This window comes from Electrophorus electricus, chromosome 4, assembly GCF_041902795.1.
Source record: "Electrophorus electricus isolate QZ-2024a chromosome 4, ASM4190279v1, whole genome shotgun sequence".
NCBI classification, from domain to species: Eukaryota; Metazoa; Chordata; class Actinopteri; order Gymnotiformes; family Gymnotidae; genus Electrophorus; species Electrophorus electricus.
In genome coordinates, this window is record NC_137500.1 from 29,572,366 (window position 1) to 29,590,542 (window position 18,177).

The window sequence follows — 18,177 nt, forward strand, 5'->3', positions numbered from 1 at the left end:
TGATTTTCTGGCTTTAGAAACTAGTAAAGGATTTTAAAACTGTAGAATAAATTATTTTACAAGTTGTAGACCTTCTACAATCTATGCAACACAGAACCCTAACTTAGCTATAGATCCTGTGCAGCAGGAATTTCCGACATGGGTGTTAAATGTTTTACTTTTATTTATTTAGATTGTTTACAATACACATTTATAACATTTCACTTTAAGTCTTGTTTTGAAGTAGTCACCTTGTATCAGTACATCCACTGCATTTACAGTGTCCCATTATCCCTGCTAATCATATTTTGTAGTCTTACCTCAGGGTGGAGGTCATTTTGCACACATCTGTGTCTCCTTAAATACAGGACTTTTGTGACATTCAGGGGAAATGTTTGAGGGAACACATATATAAATGTATGCTGCTATTAAAGCTATTTATTTATCCCAGTTGTTGATATTTTGTGTGTAGCTCTGGCCTGTTCCATTGTAAAGCCAGTCACTTCAAATAAAAGGTTATCAAATTACAAATTAAAGCATGAAGCAATTTTACATATGGTACTAAGCAATATTTTTCATGATAAAAGTGCCTTTAGAATCCCAAGAATAATTAACAAAATAAGAGTAAATAAAAATATTGTTTTCAATACCATATATGTGTGTGTGTGTGTGTGCGCGCGTGTGTATAAAAGACTATATAATTATTGTTGACTCTTTCCCCATCATGAAGTTTTCCCTTTGAATATGCAAGTGTTTCGAAAAGCTTAAAAGATATCAACTCAGATAAAAGACAATTCACCTTCAGTCAAGTGTATGTTAAACCTAAAACAAAACTGTTACAGTGTATGAATGGGCTAAACCCTCAGGGGAAAACAAAGGCTAAGGTTCTTCCATTTCTTTTACTGCCTCTGCAACACTTTGTCCTTCTGCGACCCCTTCTTCTTTTGACCCAAGCCTGGCCTTTTGGAGAGGGACTGCAGGAACGTCTGGGTCCTTATACACTCCACTGTGCAAGGGCTGGCCTGGATGATGCCTGCGTAGGTGCTTTACCACCTGGAACTTCTGCTTGGCACGGTAGGAGCAGTGCAGGCAGCGGAAGGGCAGCTGATTGGTGTGGGACAGGTAGTGGTGGCGGAGGCCGGCAGGCCAGCGGAACCCGCGCTGGCACACAGAGCACACATAGGGCCGCTCGTCGCTGTGCCTCTTCTGGTGCGTCTTGAGCAGGAAGCGGGTCTTGAAGGCCTTGCCACACTTCTCGCAGACAAAGGAACGCACATCCCGATGACGTGTCTCGCAGTGAACACGCAGGGCATCTGCGCGGTTTGTGCGATATTCACATTCCTCACACGCATATGATTTGGCTCCTTAATACCACAAGGAGAATTAAAAACAAATTTATATATATATATATATATATATATATATATATATATATATATATATGAGAATATATGAGAGAGAGAGAGAAATTATTAATTAGTAATTCATTAAACATGGTAACTGTGTTAATATCACTGCATTTAAGGACCTTACTCGTACCTGAATGTTTTGTCATGTGGTACTTCAACTGGTTTACCCATTTGCATTTGTAACCACATTCTGGGCAGAGATATTTGCGTTCATCCTGGTGAATCCTCATGTGATACTGAAACAAATAATGACTCAATAATAATAATAATAACGTCTCCATTTACATCCGTTAGTTAATCTTCATGGCTGTTTAAATGTAAACATTTCCCAAAAACTTTGTAATATTACAATCATTACAATTAGATGAAATGTTAAAAGTAGTTAATTACACTTTTGAAATTGTGCAATGGGACTCGTTGAGAAAACTACCAGTTGTTACAGTGACAGCCTCATTGCTGGTGTTTCATACCTTCAGTCGAGAAGGATCAGCACAGGTGTAGGTGCACTTCTCACAGCGGTACGGTTTCTCTCCTGTGTGGATGCGAATGTGCCATGTGATCTTCTGCCTGTTGCGGGTAGAAAAGTCGCACTCTGTGCATTTGTAGAGACAGGTGCCTCCATGAGAACGAACGTGCTGGTCAAACACAAGCTGATGTGAGCAAGAGAAGCCGCAAACATCACATTTCAGAGTTTTTTCCTCGTGACGTTCCCCCTCATGCTCATCCAAGATATGCTGGATTAGAAGCAGCCTCTTTCCAGTGGTGAAAGGGCAATCTGGACACTGCTGGGTGAGAGAGATCTTGTGGCGCTTCTCTGGAACAAGCCGTGAGTCTTGTGAGCTAGCACTATCATTTCGAGAATGTTCACGTTGCATGTGGTCTTTGAGGACAGGTTGGCTGGTGCAGGTGAAGCCACACTGGGAACAGCCTTGGCTGCTGTCAGTCTGGTGAGCCCGCTTACAATGCTGCTTCAAGGCAATATCAGAGCTGAAACGGGCCTCACATTGACTGCAGGAGTGACATAGCTCCCCCGTGTGGCAGCTGAGGGTGTGGCGGTTGATGTCGGTTGGGTTGTAGCCTTTGTAGTCACACAGAGGGCAGAAGTGGGTGGCCTGCTTGTCGTGGATCCTCTGACGATGCAGACGTAGCTTGGATGAGGTGCCAAAAGTGTGACCACACAGCTCGCAGCAGTGCCTCCCGACACCAGTGTGGATGGACTCGTGGGCATCCAGGCGGTTACGCCGTGCCGTGCTGAAATCGCAAAAGCGACAACGGAACGGGCGCACGCCCTCATGTTTCAGTGCCACATGCTGTGCCATACATCTCTCCTGTTTGCAGGTGAATGAACAGAGTCTACAACATAGCTGAGCTCTTCTGCCCCTCTTAGTATCCATTCCTTTACTGTGAATCAGGAAGTGATGCTTTAGCGATTTCTCTGATCTGGCCACGAATGAACAGTGCTGGCACTGGATCTCCCCAGGCCTTAAACAGCCTCGCTTTTCGTGGCTTGTCAACGCCCTCTTCTGTTGGCAAACAAACGGACATCTTGGACAAGAAATTCGCTTTTTACTCTTTATTGCTTTCTCTCCCAAGTCTCCTTTAGTGTTTCCTCTGTCTTGCTCCCCTTCCTCACAGTCTGACTCACTGTGCTGTTCCTCTGGCTCAGAGCCAATCACAGTAAACTTTCTTTTAGATATTCGTCTGGAGCAGGCTGCACAGTGCCGATCTATCATGGCCTTTCTGCTACATGAAAAGGAACATATTTTGCAGGTGAACTTACAACTGTCTTCATGATAACCACATGTTTCACCATGAGCCAAGCCAAGGGACTCTGAACCATCATTTGTTTTCGTGCTCTCTGAGTCAACATTTGCCATTTTAGCTCCCAATGTGATTTCCTGCATATTCTCCTTCCATTGATCTGTCCCTATAACAGGTGTCAACAGGCATCCAGTTTTGTCCTTATTATATGTTTTATTCTGGCTCTGTGCAGTTCTATCATGTTCTGTGTTCACAAAAAAGATTTTTTTCTTTTTCTGCAGAGCACGGCACTTTCTGAAACGGTGGGTGTTAAAGGAACGTAATTGTTTGAAGCGTAAGCCACAGTCCTGGCACTGGAGAGCCGCCTTCATCACCTGGCAGGATGATCTGCAATGCCTCACTAAAGCTGCATGTTTCCGGGTCACATACAAGCAACGATCACACTGGTAGATGTTGTTTCGAGTCTGGACCACCAGCATCTGCACTCGACCCTCCAGGATCAGGACCTCAGCTTGGTCTTTGTCATGTCTCCTCATGACCTGAAGCAAAGTTTCTGAACCTCCAGCCTCATTTGCATGGGCCGAAGAGAAAGCAGACTGAGTGGCTGCTGAGGTTTGGGCCTCGTCCTCCAAAATCTCATTTCCTCTGTCTGGTATCTGCTCATCAGATGTACTACCATCCTCATGGCCTGACATGACAACATCTTCCTCTTCACTTACAGTCTCCAGAGGGATCTGAGGGACATCACATGGCATGTAAGACCCAGTAGCACCATCTATAGGCACAGTCACAGCACTTTCTGTCTCAGTATCCAAGGGAGCCATCTGTGGATTTTCAGTTCCTGCTAAGGGAGTTAGAATACCAAATTGCTCTTGGTCAAGAATAACGGGCTGACTTCCTACACTGACCTTATTTTTTTCCTCTACAAACGACCTAACATCAGAACCGACATGGTGTTCTAAGATTGCATTGGCTTTGTCTGAATTATTTGCTGTTTCACATCTATGAGGACTATCGGAACTAACAATGTTTGTCACATTATTTTGCAACTCCACTTGGTTAGCATTTTGTGTATTGCTTCCTGAATCCGCAGGACTTCCTGAATTTTCCTCAACTGCTCTCTGAGGTCCTGCAACTTTAGAGTAAAAATTCTGCATTACATCCACAGAGTTCTTTTGTCGTTCTTTTTCTGCATATATCTCCAGCCATTTCACGTCCCCAGGGATATATCCATGAGCTTTCCGCTTGTGCAGGAAAAGACCAGTGTTGCTAAATGTGGTGTAGGAGCAGAGGGCACAGCGAAACTCCCTTGTCCGAGTATGTTTGCAGTTTTCATGGTTGTGTAGTGCTTGCCGGTACTTTGTTGAATATGCACAGAACTTGCACTGGTAAAGAGGAGGCTGGTGCTCTTCACCAGTAGAATGTTTAAGCTGCATGTGTTTCTGCAGTTCGGACTTCCGCTTGCAAGAGTAGGCACACACCTCGCAAATCAAGGTTTTGGCTTGATGACGGAGTTTATGGCTGTTCAGCTGGTCAATGCGGTGGCAGCGGTACATGCACTGGTTGCACTTGTACCTGTGACAGAATAAGAAATTGTGTGCTGTAAGTAGTGTTATACAAGTGTTATAAGCGTTAGCTGAAAAGGGAACCAAGAACGATCAAGAACCAAACGCACCGGAGATCACCAGTATGTTTGCGCATGTGGACATTCAGATAATGCTTCCATTTGGTGACATAGCCACATTCTGAACACATATGCTGCTTATCATCAGAGTGCGTCAGCATGTGCTTTGAGAGATACGTCTCATCTCGGCATCTGAATTCACACAGTGCGCATTTGTGGGGCTTTTCACCTGCAAACATTTGTGAATACAACTATGATCACCATAGAAAAATATATATTTCACATTACAACAATAAAAGAAAGATTACAAAAAGATCAACTCACCTGTATGCATCAGCAAGTGTCTTTTAAGGACTCTTTTGTGAGCGGTCACAAAGCTGCACTCCTGGCATCTGTGTATTTTCTCACTGGCATGGAGATGGCCTACATGCTGGTCAAACTCCACTGGATTGAAGGTGCTGAAAGGACAGAAGCTACAGCTAAGCTGTGTCTCACCTGCATGGCCCTGTCTTTTGTGCTGCTGGAAACGGCTCTTGTTAGAACAAGTGAAGTTGCACTGTGTGCAGTGAAAAGCCTGATGCATGCGAAAATGAGCCTCCATATCCTCTTGGCTCCCAAATAAAGCGCTGCAGGCATGGTGACGGCACTCCGTGGCTTTGACCCCATGTACATCAATTATGTGCTTCTGAATCTGCTTTTTTTCTGTGCTCTGAAAGGAGCATCCCTGCTGGAAGCAGAGCAGAGGCTGGCCATCGTGCGTCATGTGATGGGTCTTCATGTGGCTCTTTAATGCCTGACTCTGGTGAAAGCTCTTTTGGCAAGTCGGGCATGTGTAGGGGTCCGTGGCATGATCGTCCTCACCTTGGTGACCGTGCACGCTGATGAGGTGGCGGCGCAGTGTGTTACGCTCCACCGCGCTGTACTCACACAGGTGGCAACAGTGTCGCTTCTCGCCAGACTCACGGAGCATGTGGACGCGCAGCTTACTTTTGCTGGTGAAGTAATGCTTGCAGGTGGGACACTGCAGGCTGGGGTCGGGAAAATGGAGACGCATGTGTTCCATCAGGTGAGAGCGAGTCTTAAAGCAACGCCGGCATTCTGTGCATATGTGCGTGCGAAACATGTGCTCTGTACCCTCTTCGACATGATCTGCAATAAACAAATAATACAAGACAAAATATTAAATACATTAAATAATGTGCTGAGAATACTCAGTAAGGCTACTATGATGAAGAAGAGTATTCATAAACAAGAATCAACAATATAAAAAATGTAATTTAAAAAAACAGCATAATGAAATATAATAAAACCTGAAATGTTTTTTTAAGTGCTCACCTTGGATAGAGGGCACAGATGCATTTCTCTTAGGAACTTTTACTCTTTTATTTTTATTTTTATTTTCTTCAGGTTGTGGAATCTCAATATCAACCTCCCTATCTTGAGACAAAGCTGGAGACAGTTTTTGAACCTTTCTCTTTTTTTGAATTTCAGATTTGTTTTTATTGCAAAATGTATTCATAGTGACTTTATCCTTGTTACAAGCTAGTTAAGAATTTTAAGATAAAAAGAGGGCAACAAACAGAAGTCATTAAACAAGCAATTCTGTGGCATGGTTCTTGCTGCTTTTATTAGAACAAATGTGTAGCTCTCTTACCAATATTTGAAATCTCTGTCAAAGAATTCTCCTGCTGTATGGTGTTACGAACAGGTTCTTCATTGCACTGGGCTAATTTTTGTTCTTCCATCTTGAAACTTGTGTGAGCCTTTAAATCAGTGAATGTGTCTTCACAAGAGACGTCTAGCAGATGCAGGTGTCTCTGACAGAGTCTGACTTCTCTCCATGTCACAGTATTTCCACAGGCACACCTGCAAGTTATGAAATGAAATTAACCCAGTTACAGAATACCACAAAATAGTGTACTGCAAAAACAAAACAAAGTGCTCAGACTTGCCACAAGGTCAGATTTTCAGATATTTTTTACGTTATGCACCATGTTTAACTAGCTCTCTACATCTTAATCAAATGACAAAGTTGATCAATAGCTACATCTTTAAGAGCATACCATGATATTAAACTCTGTAACCCAGATGGTACCTTATGATGGTACCTTATTATCTGAATCAAGTAGCTAATATCTTAACGGAATTAAGACCCACTGCCTACGTTTTCAGACGTACTCACTCTAGAAAACAACGCATTTTCAGTCACCTAGGCCAGACAGGTAACTATCCTTGTTCAGTCATGAATTTACAGTTCGTAAAAAGAAGAGACTTTCAACAGAATAATTTAACCTACTGATACCTGATGCCAGTTATATTCTAGCTAATTAATTTTCTTTATTACCTTCACTTACGATGTTGATGAAACGTCGTGCAAGCGGCGCCATTTCTGTTTCTACGACACCATTGCTAATGCTAATCTTGCACTAAAAGTGGCAAGAAGAAGATAACGTGTTTCATGGCGTTTTAAATAGTAAATTAATAAGCGGTTATCATTTCTCTTATAAGATACACATATAATACCTTCTTTCATCTTAAAAGTTTTTATTGACATAATGTGTTATGGAACTATTTTGGTGGTACACATATCAGACGGATATTTTTTTCTTAACAACGGAAGTGTCATGGTAGCCACCAATGTGATTTGTCCTGTGCATTTATCCAATGAGAACTACACCGATGTGGTGTAACAAGGGCTTGTTGTGTATCTTAACTTATTGAATCTAACAGCAATGATGGATTTTTTTTAAATGTTTTACGCAAACAGTGAGCTGTACACCTAGCTAAACTTTGGGGAGATGATCATTTCATTAACGTAAGTAATGGGACCGTACTTTTCTACTGAATATTCAAGGAGACGGGCATATCTAGCGTTAGCTAACTAGCTAGTTAACTATCTACTATAACTAAACAATCTTATAATTTTGGAAGAATGTTTGTCCTAACTCATGGTTTTGTTAAATATCCAGCTAGTATAACCGGGTGTGTTTGTCATATTTTGTATTGTAGAGTGCACAGTGGACAGAAGAGGCAATTATAGCTAGTGGTCCTGATCCCCAGGAAAAAAATAAATAAATAAAAATAATACACCTACATAATGACCCTGTCCGATTTCCTTGGAGCACTGAAAGATAACCCCTACTTCGGAGCTGGCTTTGGACTAGTTGGTGTCGGCACAGCAATCGCAGTGGCGAGGAAAGGGTCACAGATTGGCATGATCTTCTTCAGGCGTCATTACATGATCACCCTGGAGGTTCCCAGCCGAGATAAGAGTTACCACTGGTTGCTGAGCTGGATTACTAAACATGCTAAGCATACACAGCATCTAAGCGTAGAGACCTCATACATGCAGCACGAGAGTGGCCGCATTCACACACAATTTGACTTCCACCCAAGTCCTGGCAACCACATAATTTGGTGAGGCACCACAGACAGTGAGAATCAGGGGTGTTTTGTAGTTTGACAACCCTAAGATGTCTGACTGATCTTATCAAGCTCATTGTCAGAACGTTCAAGAATATTGTGTAGAATTGACTGCATAACATCCCTGCAATAAAAACACAGTATTTTCAAATTATACCTTCAAGGCAATACACTGAAAGCCTGTTTGGAAGAATAATGATGGAATAATGTTATGAAAGTAGTTGGGTTTTTGTAGGTATGGAAGAAAGTGGATAAGGGTGGAGAGGACCAGGGAGAAGCAGATGGTGGATCTGCACACAGGAACGCCTTGGGAATCTGTCACCTTCACAGCCCTTGGCAGAGACAGGCAAATATTCTTCAACATACTACAGGAAGGTAGGAACCAGTCTTACAACTGCTGATGTGTTTGGTGCAGAGTGTTTCAATTGCTTCAGATGTTTTGAATAAATAATTGGTACAGAAGAAGTTTCTCTTGATTATGAATTGACATATCCATACATGGAAGACCATAACACAACACAGTTTAGTTTTTTTTCCTCCCAACCCACATAGTTTTACTCATCACCTAATTATTAAGCCCTTTATATGCTAAATCAGGTGTTAAAGCTGTTGGTTTTCAATACTGAACCCAGTTTCTTCGTTGTGTGGTAATATTGGCCCTTTTTTAAAATAAAAATTAATCAGAGTTTCTAATCTGAACTCACTGATGCATCAACTGCTTGCTCATGTAGCACGAGAGCTGGCTTTGAAGCAAGAGGAGGGCCGTACTGTGATGTACACAGCTTTGGGAGCAGAGTGGAGGCCATTTGGGTTTCCACGCCGTCGCCGCCCCTTGTCTTCTGTTGTGTTGGAGAATGGGGTGGCCGAGAAAATTGTGGATGATGTAAAGGAATTTATAAGTAATCCAAAGTGGTACACTGACAGAGGTATACCATAACATTCAGATAATTAATTAGGTCTGCATATTTGAAAAAGAGTGTATGGGTGTTGATCCTTTTTTTGTTTGTTTTTGTTTTTATTTGTTTATTGTAGGCATTCCATACAGAAGGGGATATCTACTATATGGGCCTCCAGGCTGTGGAAAGAGCAGTTTCATGTAAGACTTGTGACTTTCATCATTACTACAAAGCATTATGCTAGAGTTACTAAATATCATCAGTACAAATACATAATCCAGTCATATCAGAGAATTGTCCACGAATTATCAAACAGCATGCTGTGGTGGAGTTTTTTTCTTTCTGCAGTGTAGTGTAAAGAAAGCAAACTTTCTTTTGAAATTACTTCAGAAGAGTAATTTATTTCTTGGGTGAGATATGGCTTTCCACCTTACTCTCAGGTACAACAGAGAGAACTAATCAATTGCCTGGAGAACAAAGGACTCAATCTCCTTGATAACCTCAGTACATAAATTTGCAATATTCATTAGGCCTTACTGTATAAACTTTGAGTTCCATAGTGTCAACATGGTCATGTCAGTGTCAACATTACATGAATTTACAGGTCGTGTGTATGTAGGATTATGTCTGTTTGGGTCCTTTGGTTGTGTCTTTTAGAACAGCCCTGGCTGGGGACCTGGGTTACAGTATATGTCTGATGAGTCTGAGTGACCGCAGTCTGTCGGACGACCGGCTCAACCACCTGCTTAGTGTGGCTCCCCAGCAGAGCATCATTCTGCTAGAGGACGTGGACGCTGCATTCGTCAGCCGCGATCTACTACCCACCGAGAGTAAGTCTATGGGGTGATGCTTCTTGAGTACCTGATCGTCTGATTTTCAAAGTGTACCTGTTTTTGAATTTTTTACATTATTGCTAGATGAAGCAAGCTGGAATCATTTACTAAAGGCAAAGTGGCAGAACCAGGTTATGGGAATAAATAACTAATAATTTCATGCTTTTAAGTTTTGGTTTTGGATTTTGTTATTTTTTTAAAACAAACACAAAAAAATGTTTTCTATGTGTTTTACCTGGACCTTATGTTTGCTGTTCACAGACCCAGTGGCTTACCAGGGTATGGGAAGGCTTACATTCAGTGGACTTCTTAATGCTTTAGATGGAGTTGCTTCTTCAGAAGCCAGAATTGTGTTCATGACCACTAATTTAATAGAAAGGTAAGGGGGAAATTAATGAATACATTTGCTATGTACTAAGCATTGTTATGTTAATTGTTACCCTTCTGTTTAGAGATTCTTATATGTTTACCTTCACAGATATAAAACTGTGATACTTAAGCCAGACAACTGTTATACTACACTGTGCACACAATTATTAGGCAAGAGAGTATTTTGATCATATCATCATTTTTATGCATATTTTCCAACTCCAGGCTATATTAACTTGAATGCATATTGCTCAACACCCTATATTAAAGTGTGCATAATTATTAGGCAGCTTCTTTTCCTCAGGCAAAATGGGCCAAAAAAGATTGTTAACTGACTTTGAAAAGTCAAAAATTGTAAAAAGTCATTCAGAGGGATGCAGCAATCTTAAAATTGCTATGATATTGGGGAGTGATCACAGAACCATCGCACGTTTTGTTGTAAATAGTCTACAGCGTTGCAAGAAACATGAGAAAAAAAGACGCAAATTAAATGCCAAAGATTTCAGAAGAATCAAATGTGAAGCATCCAGGAACCCATTATTCTCCAGTGCTGTCATATTCTAGAACTGCAACCTACCTGGAGTGCCCAGACATACAAGGTGTTTAGTACTCAAAGACATGGCCAAGGTAAGGAAGGCTGAAACCTGACCACCACTGAACAATACAAGGTAAAACGTCAAGACTTGGCCACAAAATATCTGAAGAGAAAATTTTCAAAGGTTTTATGGACTGATGGGACGAGAGTGACTCTTGATGGACCAGATGTATGAGCCCGTGGTTGGATGAGTACACAGGGCACAGAGCTCCACTTCAGCTCAGATGCCAGCAAGCTGGAGGTGGGGTACTGCTATGGGCTGGTATTAATTGGGTTAAAGTTGGACTCACGATCAGCTCCCAAACCTACTGCCAATTTTTAGAAGACACTTACTTCAAGCAGTGGTGCAGTAGAAGGTCTGCAACTTTCAAGAAAACCATGATTTTTATGCAGGAAATTTCATCATATGCATCAAATTACTCTGCTGTGTGGCTAGCCAGTAAAGGCCTTAAAGATGAAAGAATAATGACCTCCTTCCTCACCTGACCTAAACCATATTGAGAACTTGTGGGCCATTCTTAAACAGGAGATTAATGGTGAAGGAAAACTGTACAGCTGTCTGAACAGTGTCTGGGAGGCTGTGGTTGCTGCTGCACAAAAATTTGTTCGTCAACAGATTAAGAAACTGACAGACTCCATGAATGAAAGGCTTATGACTGTTATAGAACAAATGGGTGGCTATATTAGTCACTGATTTAAAAAAAAAATGTATTTAAATGTCAGAAATGTTTATTTGTTAATTTAGAGTTATTTGTTTATTATTCTCACTTTAACAGATGAAAATAACTGGGGAAAATTTCCATTTTTCATTTAGCTTATGACTTAACTGTACAATGTTTGCCCAATGATAATGTTGTCTTTTTATTGCTTTTGTTTTTTAACCTGTCATGTGCTAAAGGCTTGATCCAGCTCTAATAAGACCTGGTCGTGTGGATCTGAAGCAGCATGTTGGCTACTGTACACACTATCAACTTGCACAGATGTTCCGGAGATTCTACCCACTAGAGTCTGCCGCTAATGGGGAGAGATTTGCAGAGCGCGCACTAGCAGTGCACTCGGAGCTCAGTGCGGCTCAAGTTCAGGGACATTTCATGCTATATAAAATGGATCCTATCGGCTCTATTGACAATGTTGCAAAAATTAAAGAGTGATGGTAATGGGAACAGCGGTGTGAATTGCCAAAGAAACAATGGACAGATGATGATGATGATGATGATGATGATGATGGGAACGGATATTAAACTTGACTTTAATCTTTTTTTGTTTATTTCTTATACAACACAAAATATTTGGTCATTAAAATTGAAGAATGTGAAGTTTTTCTTTATTCTTGTAGTTGAGGATTTTTTTCCCAGTTTTTACACGCTTGCACATAGGTGACTAATGTAGAACTGTGGTGATCTGCAAACATCTAAAATAGATGATGGGCTTTTCTGTTTTTTTACGATTTCTAGTCTTAAGTATTTTTGTTGACCAATAGGAAATCTGATTTAAGTAGCCCATTGATGGGATTTAATTATATGGGTGTCCATGAGTGCTTTGATTAAGTTGCAAAATGATCCTAACAATACGATGTCAACATTTTGCATTTGTTTTACTTTACTTTAAGTTGCCTAAAAGGAGTTTGTTTTAAAACAAACTTCAAGAAGTACAGTAATATGCATTCATACCACTATGAAATTACATATTACTAGTAATATGATCAGTTTCTGCACAAGCTACCCTTTCTGTGTTTCCAAAGAACTGATTGGAGATTATACATGCAAACTGGAAGTGACAAGAATTTCAAATTAAGACAGCCAGTGACAATGAAAAGCAAGTCTTCCGGTAAGTAGTTAATTTAATGACTGTATTGCAGTGTTCAGATTTGTAAATGACAAACATTTTAGCACAACTGGAGCTCTAGATGTTTAATTCTTTGCCAAGTTCATAATGGGAAACATCAGGCGTTCTCTGAAGTAAAGCAATACATAAAATAAGAGATGTTAATAAGGGAGATTAATTGTCTCCGCTTTGAGAAGCTTTAGCAAGGCATCCCCTATCGCCACTGCCACAAATCTTCCCACGGAGCAAAAATGTTTCAGGCTTTCTTTATTTTACTGGTAGGTGGACCAGTAATGTAAAGTTATACGGCAAGCACCGTTGTTACCAAAGTAGAACTCCGTGCTTATTTGGGTAAAGGGTTAATCTTCGGGTCTGTGGCCCCGCCTCATGTAACCTTTACACAGTGAAAAACAAGTTTCTGGGTACATATCCCTTCATGCTGCTGCACTGATGGCGGGTCGATTAGCTCTGTGTTTGGTCGAGGCGACGGCTGGACGGCTGTACTTGAGGCCCACCGCAGCCGGTCTGTGCCTGAGAAGAGCAGCAGGGGGGACTGCTACCACTCCTGTCCCACTGCAGGCCAGTTCTGGGAACCTTAGGACTCAAGCTGATCTCCCTGAGGTCACTCTGCCCACATTTCTGTACAGGATGATCTTCAAAGGGTATTACAATCGATTACATGAGCTGCAGGTACAGTAAGTATGTTAAACAATATGGCCGATGTGCTGTTGAGAGATTTCTGTGCCCACTGGGTTGTTTTGTAATACATTTTAGACTTCACTCATTTGTATTAAAGAGCTGCCTGTAAATGTGTTGTTACATTTATGGTCTTTCATTCTGAATTGTTTGCCGAGCTTTGGCTACCCAGATGACAAATTGATGGTCTTTCTTTCGAGCCAGTTCACACAAAAACCAAAGATTTAAAGATCAGAATTAAAAGATGAGATGGTATTGGGAGATAAGGTGGTTATGTGAGAACTAAACAGCACTGAAAACCGAACCCAGTGGTTTCAGATACTTCTGTCAGAAAACCACAACAGAGTCTTTTGTCAGTGCTGTTCAGGTCAATTTCAAATAATACGATTTGTTCAATGAATAGTTTATACACTGGACATCTGATTTAGTTAACTTGGTTTGTTTATCTGCTGCTCAGAGAAACAACTGAGATTAAATAGAATTGGACAAAATAGGGGTGGTTTTCCCAAAACCTTCGTAACGCGAACTACTAAGTGTATGAACATTCTTACATTTACGAGCGTTTAATAAGCTTTTAATAACTAATTTCGTTTTTAAACTCGTTCGTAAATTTAAGAATACTCTGATCTGTTCGAAACTCCCTAAGCTATGTACTTTGTAACTTGAAGCTGTAGTGTAGTGAAGCTGTAGAACTACCTAAAAAAGCGCAGAGGCCGATAATTTTCGTTTTAAAAACTCACTAACGCGCTGGTTCAAAGCATGATAAAAACAGTGTGTTTATAATGTGGCTGAGATCAGTCGTTATCGGTCAACGCACACCTGATTTCCCTAAATTAATTTTGATCACTGTAGGTTAATTACCCAATTTTCCAACTGTCTTTAAGCAAATGTTTCAATGTATGATTTCTCCAGTTGTATGAAAAGCAGATTTATGGCCCTATGCTTAAAATGAACATTCGTGGGGAGCAGACTATTAACCTAAGCAGTGCGGCGCTGCTGGAGGAACTGCTGAGGAGAGATGAGAAGTTCCCTCGCAGAGGAGATATGACTCTGTGGACTGAATATCGAGATATGAAGGGCTTTGGATATGGTCCCTTCACTGAGTAAGCCACATCCATATTCTTTATACCAGTGCTTTGAAACTCATCCGTTATGGTATATTCTAAGATGTATTATGCTCATCAATGCTCATTATGTGTTTCTGTAAATATGAAAGTGGTCATATGAGAAATGTATGTATATGTATGTGTGCTTGGGAAAATCCAGTGGTTATGTAATACAGTGTTATAAAGCACCGTTGCCTTACTATTTATTATTGCAACATCTAATTTTGTGTTTACAGGCAATCAAGCCTCTGCGGCTTTCTTTTCCAAAAGATGTGTCCAAGTTTAAAAGTGTAAAATACATGTTTGTCCTGTGGGAGCTGTTGTGATTAATTCTGTGGCTTTAGTTTCTTAAATCGCCAGTTTCGAGACCTTTGTGACCTCTCCAACAAAGGCAAACTTTTTCATGGTTTTTCACCAGAGAGGGAGAGAAGTGGTATAAACTCCGAGCTGTGCTGAATAAACGTATGCTGCATCCCAAGGACTCGCTGAAGTATGAGAATGTAGTTAACGATGTGATCACAGATTTTGTTAAAAGGATACGTTACCTGTGCAAGATAAGCCCTACTGGAGACCTGGTGCCCAATGTGACCAATGAGCTGTACCGTTTCTCTCTAGAAGGTATGATCAGTCAGGCTTAATTACATCCGGAGCGTCTACTTATTGTATCTACCCACATATTGTTTAATTTGTATTGTACGCTTAAATCATGTGCAAATATATAACAAGTGTGTTTACAGTGAGTATAAACACAGTTCTGATGAAGTAGAAATAATATACTGTTTAATTTCTGTGTTGAGCATTTCATCTTTCTGTCCTTTTCCTATTTTTTTAGGAATCTCCCGCATATTGTTTGAGACTCAGATTGGCTGTCTGGAAAATGAGATTCCAGCTGAGACTCAGAACTTCATTAACTCGATTTCCCAGATGCAAAGAGAGAGTATACCTGTGTCCGTGCTACCCAAATGGACCCGCAATTACTTGCCGTTCTGGAAGCACTACGTGGCTGGATGGGATGGCATTTTCAGTTTTGGTAAGTAATTGAAATAATTGTACAGTGTGGATGTTTTGTTTGTGTGTTCTGTGATATTTCACACTGTTTTGATTTACTAATAAGTACTAAAAGCTTTACTGTGTACACTTACTCAGTAGCTGTACCTAAGAGGTAGCTTTGTAATCCACAGAGATCTGCCAGTTGTAACCCACTAACATACTACTGGCAGTACTGTTGTATTGTGAAGTCAGTTGATCATCTGAGTCCCATACTCTCTGTATCTGTATCAGGTGGTGTTATTGCACTCATAAATACACTTTATGAAAATATACATTAATATATTAGAAATATACATATATACTGTATGTATTCATTTATATTTACTTATGCAAAATATCTAGACATCACCTCCTCAGTTTTTAAACAGGTTGTTAATGAAAGAGACCACTTGCCACATGTGCAAACAACAAGACAAGTTAGTATGAGCTTTTGAGTACATTAAATTGACAAAAAAAGGATGGTAAGTAGATGTACATAATAAAGTTGTCACTAAGCCTACTCAAGACAACTTCTCATTTACAAGTTTATTAAAACATGGTTTTGTATAGCATGCAAGCTAATTGACAGAAAGATGGAAGACATTCAGAAGCGTTTGGATACAAACCAGGAAGCTGCAGGAGAGTATCTCACCTACCTTCTCTCCAACACTAAAATGTCTAAAAAGGATGTGTACGGAAGTGTTGCTGAGCTACTACTGGCTGGTGTGGAGACGGTAAGTATTGAACACAATATAGCTTTGATTATGAATACACAAATTAGATTATTTATACGTGGCAGCATGAGTATAAACACAAGGAAAAATAAACAGTAAATGGGATAAAATGCACATCTGTCTCTGTCCTGTCCCTTAAGACCTCCAACACTTTGCTGTGGGCTTTGTATCTGCTGTCACGGGATCCAAAAGCACAGGATATTCTATATCAGGAAGTGGCCGACATCGTCAAGGGAGACCAAATACCTGCAGCTCAGGACATAAACAACATGCCTTACCTCAAGGCTGTCATCAAGGAGACACTGAGGTGCATGTCCTGAAGGAGAGAAAGAAGGTTTAAATTAACATTAGCATTCTGTTGAACCAGTTTTGTGTAAAATTACTTACATCCATGTTAAGGCAGGATTCCACAGTATGTTGTAGAAAAGTACTCAAATTATTTTCAGAGCAGTTAGAATATTTTACTATGGAAGGTAATGAGTTATTTATTTTATATATTCTTTAAAATGCCTTGGTAATTTTAACCACTTTATTAATGTTGTTATGATTACACATAGAATGTACCCTGTTGTTCCCGTAAATGCACGCCTTTTGTCAGGAAATGATGTGATCATTGGAGGACACTTCTTCCCAAAAGAGGTGCTTATTTTTTTTCTTTTACATTGCAACATTTGTCTGCTATGTATAAAGTGCAGTAACTAATCACCAGCCCTTATGAACAGACAACGTTTGTGATCTACCATTACGCAATCAGTCAGGATGAGACAGTCTTCCTTCATCCACAAATGTTCAAGCCTGAACGATGGTTACGGGATGGGAGGGAGAGGCCTCACCCCTTCGGATCCCTCCCATTTGGGTTTGGAGTAAGAGGGTGTGTTGGCCGCCGCATCGCTGAACTAGAGATGCACTTGGCTCTGGCAAGGGTAAGAAACCAGACATGCCCACCCTCACTGGGTCATATAGAGAATATCCTCTCTCTGCTTGCATAATTATTCAGTCACTTACAACATGTTTGTATGTAACAGAGTATTTTTTAAATGTGAAGCAGATAATCATGCCTTAATCCATTATGTAACTTACTTATTCATGCATGTTTAGCATACTGAACATCCTCCACAAGAGGGATGTATTAGCATTCAAGTAGAGACACTATGTAAGAGTGGTGCTTTGCAACAGTAACACTTTGTAACACGGTTTTGAATTTATACACTTTATTTCTGTCTAGATAATCAAGCTGTTTGAAGTCCAACCAGACCCCAGCATAGGAGACGTCAAATCAATAAACCGCAATATGCTCGTGCCAGACAGACAAGTAAACTTTCACTTCCTGGAACGGAAAGATGCATCCACTTAAACGGCTTTTTCACAGTTTTAGTTGAATTTGGATTGTCATTTTACAGCAGATTTAAAAAATATTGTATAAAGACATATGTTTAATATTATGGTTGCTATATGTTCATTTGACAATACTATGGTGAATTTGGTTGTAGTAGCCCACATAAAGCCCATGAGTACAGGACCGTTTTTATGAGTATTACTTTCAGTTTAAATAAAAAATTTAAATTGTTAATTTAAAATTAAAAACAATTTAAAAAACAATATGTGTGTTCACTCATATATTAGATCTTGTCCTATGGTATGTTCCAGTAATACACTTAGCAACAGATTTCTCTGGCTCCTCAACATGTATGTATGTGTGTGTGTGTGTGTGTGTGTGTATTTATATATATACACACACACATATATATATATATATATATATATATATATATATATATATATATATATATATATATATATATATATATATAAATTATGTATGTGTGTGTGTATGTATGTATATATATATATATATATATGTGTGTGTGTGTGTGTGTGTGTGTGTGTGTGTGTGTGTGT

The 18,177-nt window shown here is 40.1% G+C and overlaps 3 protein-coding genes across 10 annotated transcripts; 2 read left to right on the top strand and 1 right to left on the bottom strand.

The window, feature by feature from the left end:
- Nucleotides 1–145: 145 nt before the first annotated feature.
- Nucleotides 146–7,271, bottom strand: znf142 (zinc finger protein 142). 4 transcript variants are annotated; one of them, XM_027009707.3, is made up of 8 exons: nucleotides 7,128–7,271; nucleotides 6,428–6,639; nucleotides 6,109–6,315; nucleotides 5,098–5,922; nucleotides 4,825–5,002; nucleotides 1,859–4,724; nucleotides 1,519–1,624; nucleotides 146–1,343 (listed from the first exon to the last, which is right to left on the bottom strand). In XM_027009707.3, exons 2-8 carry the CDS (start codon nucleotides 6,516–6,518, stop codon nucleotides 859–861), a joined length of 4,758 nt encoding a protein of 1,585 aa, XP_026865508.2. In that variant the 5' UTR covers nucleotides 6,519–6,639; nucleotides 7,128–7,271; the 3' UTR covers nucleotides 146–858. The 4 variants fall into 4 exon arrangements, with proteins under 4 accessions (XP_026865508.2, XP_026865507.2, XP_026865510.2 ...); XM_027009706.3 differs by having other exon boundaries at nucleotides 7,118–7,249; XM_027009709.3 differs by having other exon boundaries at nucleotides 6,109–6,222; nucleotides 7,118–7,248.
- Nucleotides 6,821–12,216, top strand: bcs1l (BCS1 ubiquinol-cytochrome c reductase complex chaperone). 3 transcript variants are annotated; one of them, XM_035520119.2, is made up of 8 exons: nucleotides 7,434–7,588; nucleotides 7,783–8,190; nucleotides 8,432–8,571; nucleotides 8,928–9,122; nucleotides 9,229–9,292; nucleotides 9,750–9,922; nucleotides 10,187–10,304; nucleotides 11,788–12,216. In XM_035520119.2, the coding sequence occupies exons 2-8, from the start codon at nucleotides 7,871–7,873 to the stop codon at nucleotides 12,038–12,040; spliced, it is 1,263 nt and encodes a 420-aa protein (XP_035376012.1). In that variant the 5' UTR covers nucleotides 7,434–7,588; nucleotides 7,783–7,870; the 3' UTR covers nucleotides 12,041–12,216. The 3 variants fall into 3 exon arrangements, with proteins under 3 accessions (XP_026865517.1, XP_035376012.1, XP_026865516.1); XM_027009716.3 differs by lacking the exons at nucleotides 7,434–7,588; nucleotides 7,783–8,190 and adding an exon at nucleotides 6,821–6,995; XM_027009715.3 differs by lacking the exon at nucleotides 7,783–8,190.
- Nucleotides 12,217–13,110: 894 nt separating this feature from the next.
- cyp27a1.1 (cytochrome P450, family 27, subfamily A, polypeptide 1.1) lies at nucleotides 13,111–17,877 on the top strand. Of its 3 annotated transcripts, XM_027009742.3 has the most exons (9): nucleotides 13,118–13,403; nucleotides 14,322–14,512; nucleotides 14,934–15,133; nucleotides 15,348–15,545; nucleotides 16,115–16,278; nucleotides 16,419–16,585; nucleotides 16,836–16,917; nucleotides 17,001–17,201; nucleotides 17,504–17,877. In XM_027009742.3, exons 1-9 carry the CDS (start codon nucleotides 13,164–13,166, stop codon nucleotides 17,630–17,632), a joined length of 1,572 nt encoding a protein of 523 aa, XP_026865543.3. In that variant the 5' UTR covers nucleotides 13,118–13,163; the 3' UTR covers nucleotides 17,633–17,877. The 3 variants fall into 3 exon arrangements, with proteins under 3 accessions (XP_081569294.1, XP_026865543.3, XP_081569293.1); XM_081713168.1 differs by lacking the exon at nucleotides 17,504–17,877 and having other exon boundaries at nucleotides 13,111–13,403; nucleotides 17,033–17,176; XM_081713167.1 differs by lacking the exon at nucleotides 14,322–14,512 and having other exon boundaries at nucleotides 13,118–13,408.
- The last annotated feature ends 300 nt before the right edge of the window (nucleotides 17,878–18,177 follow it).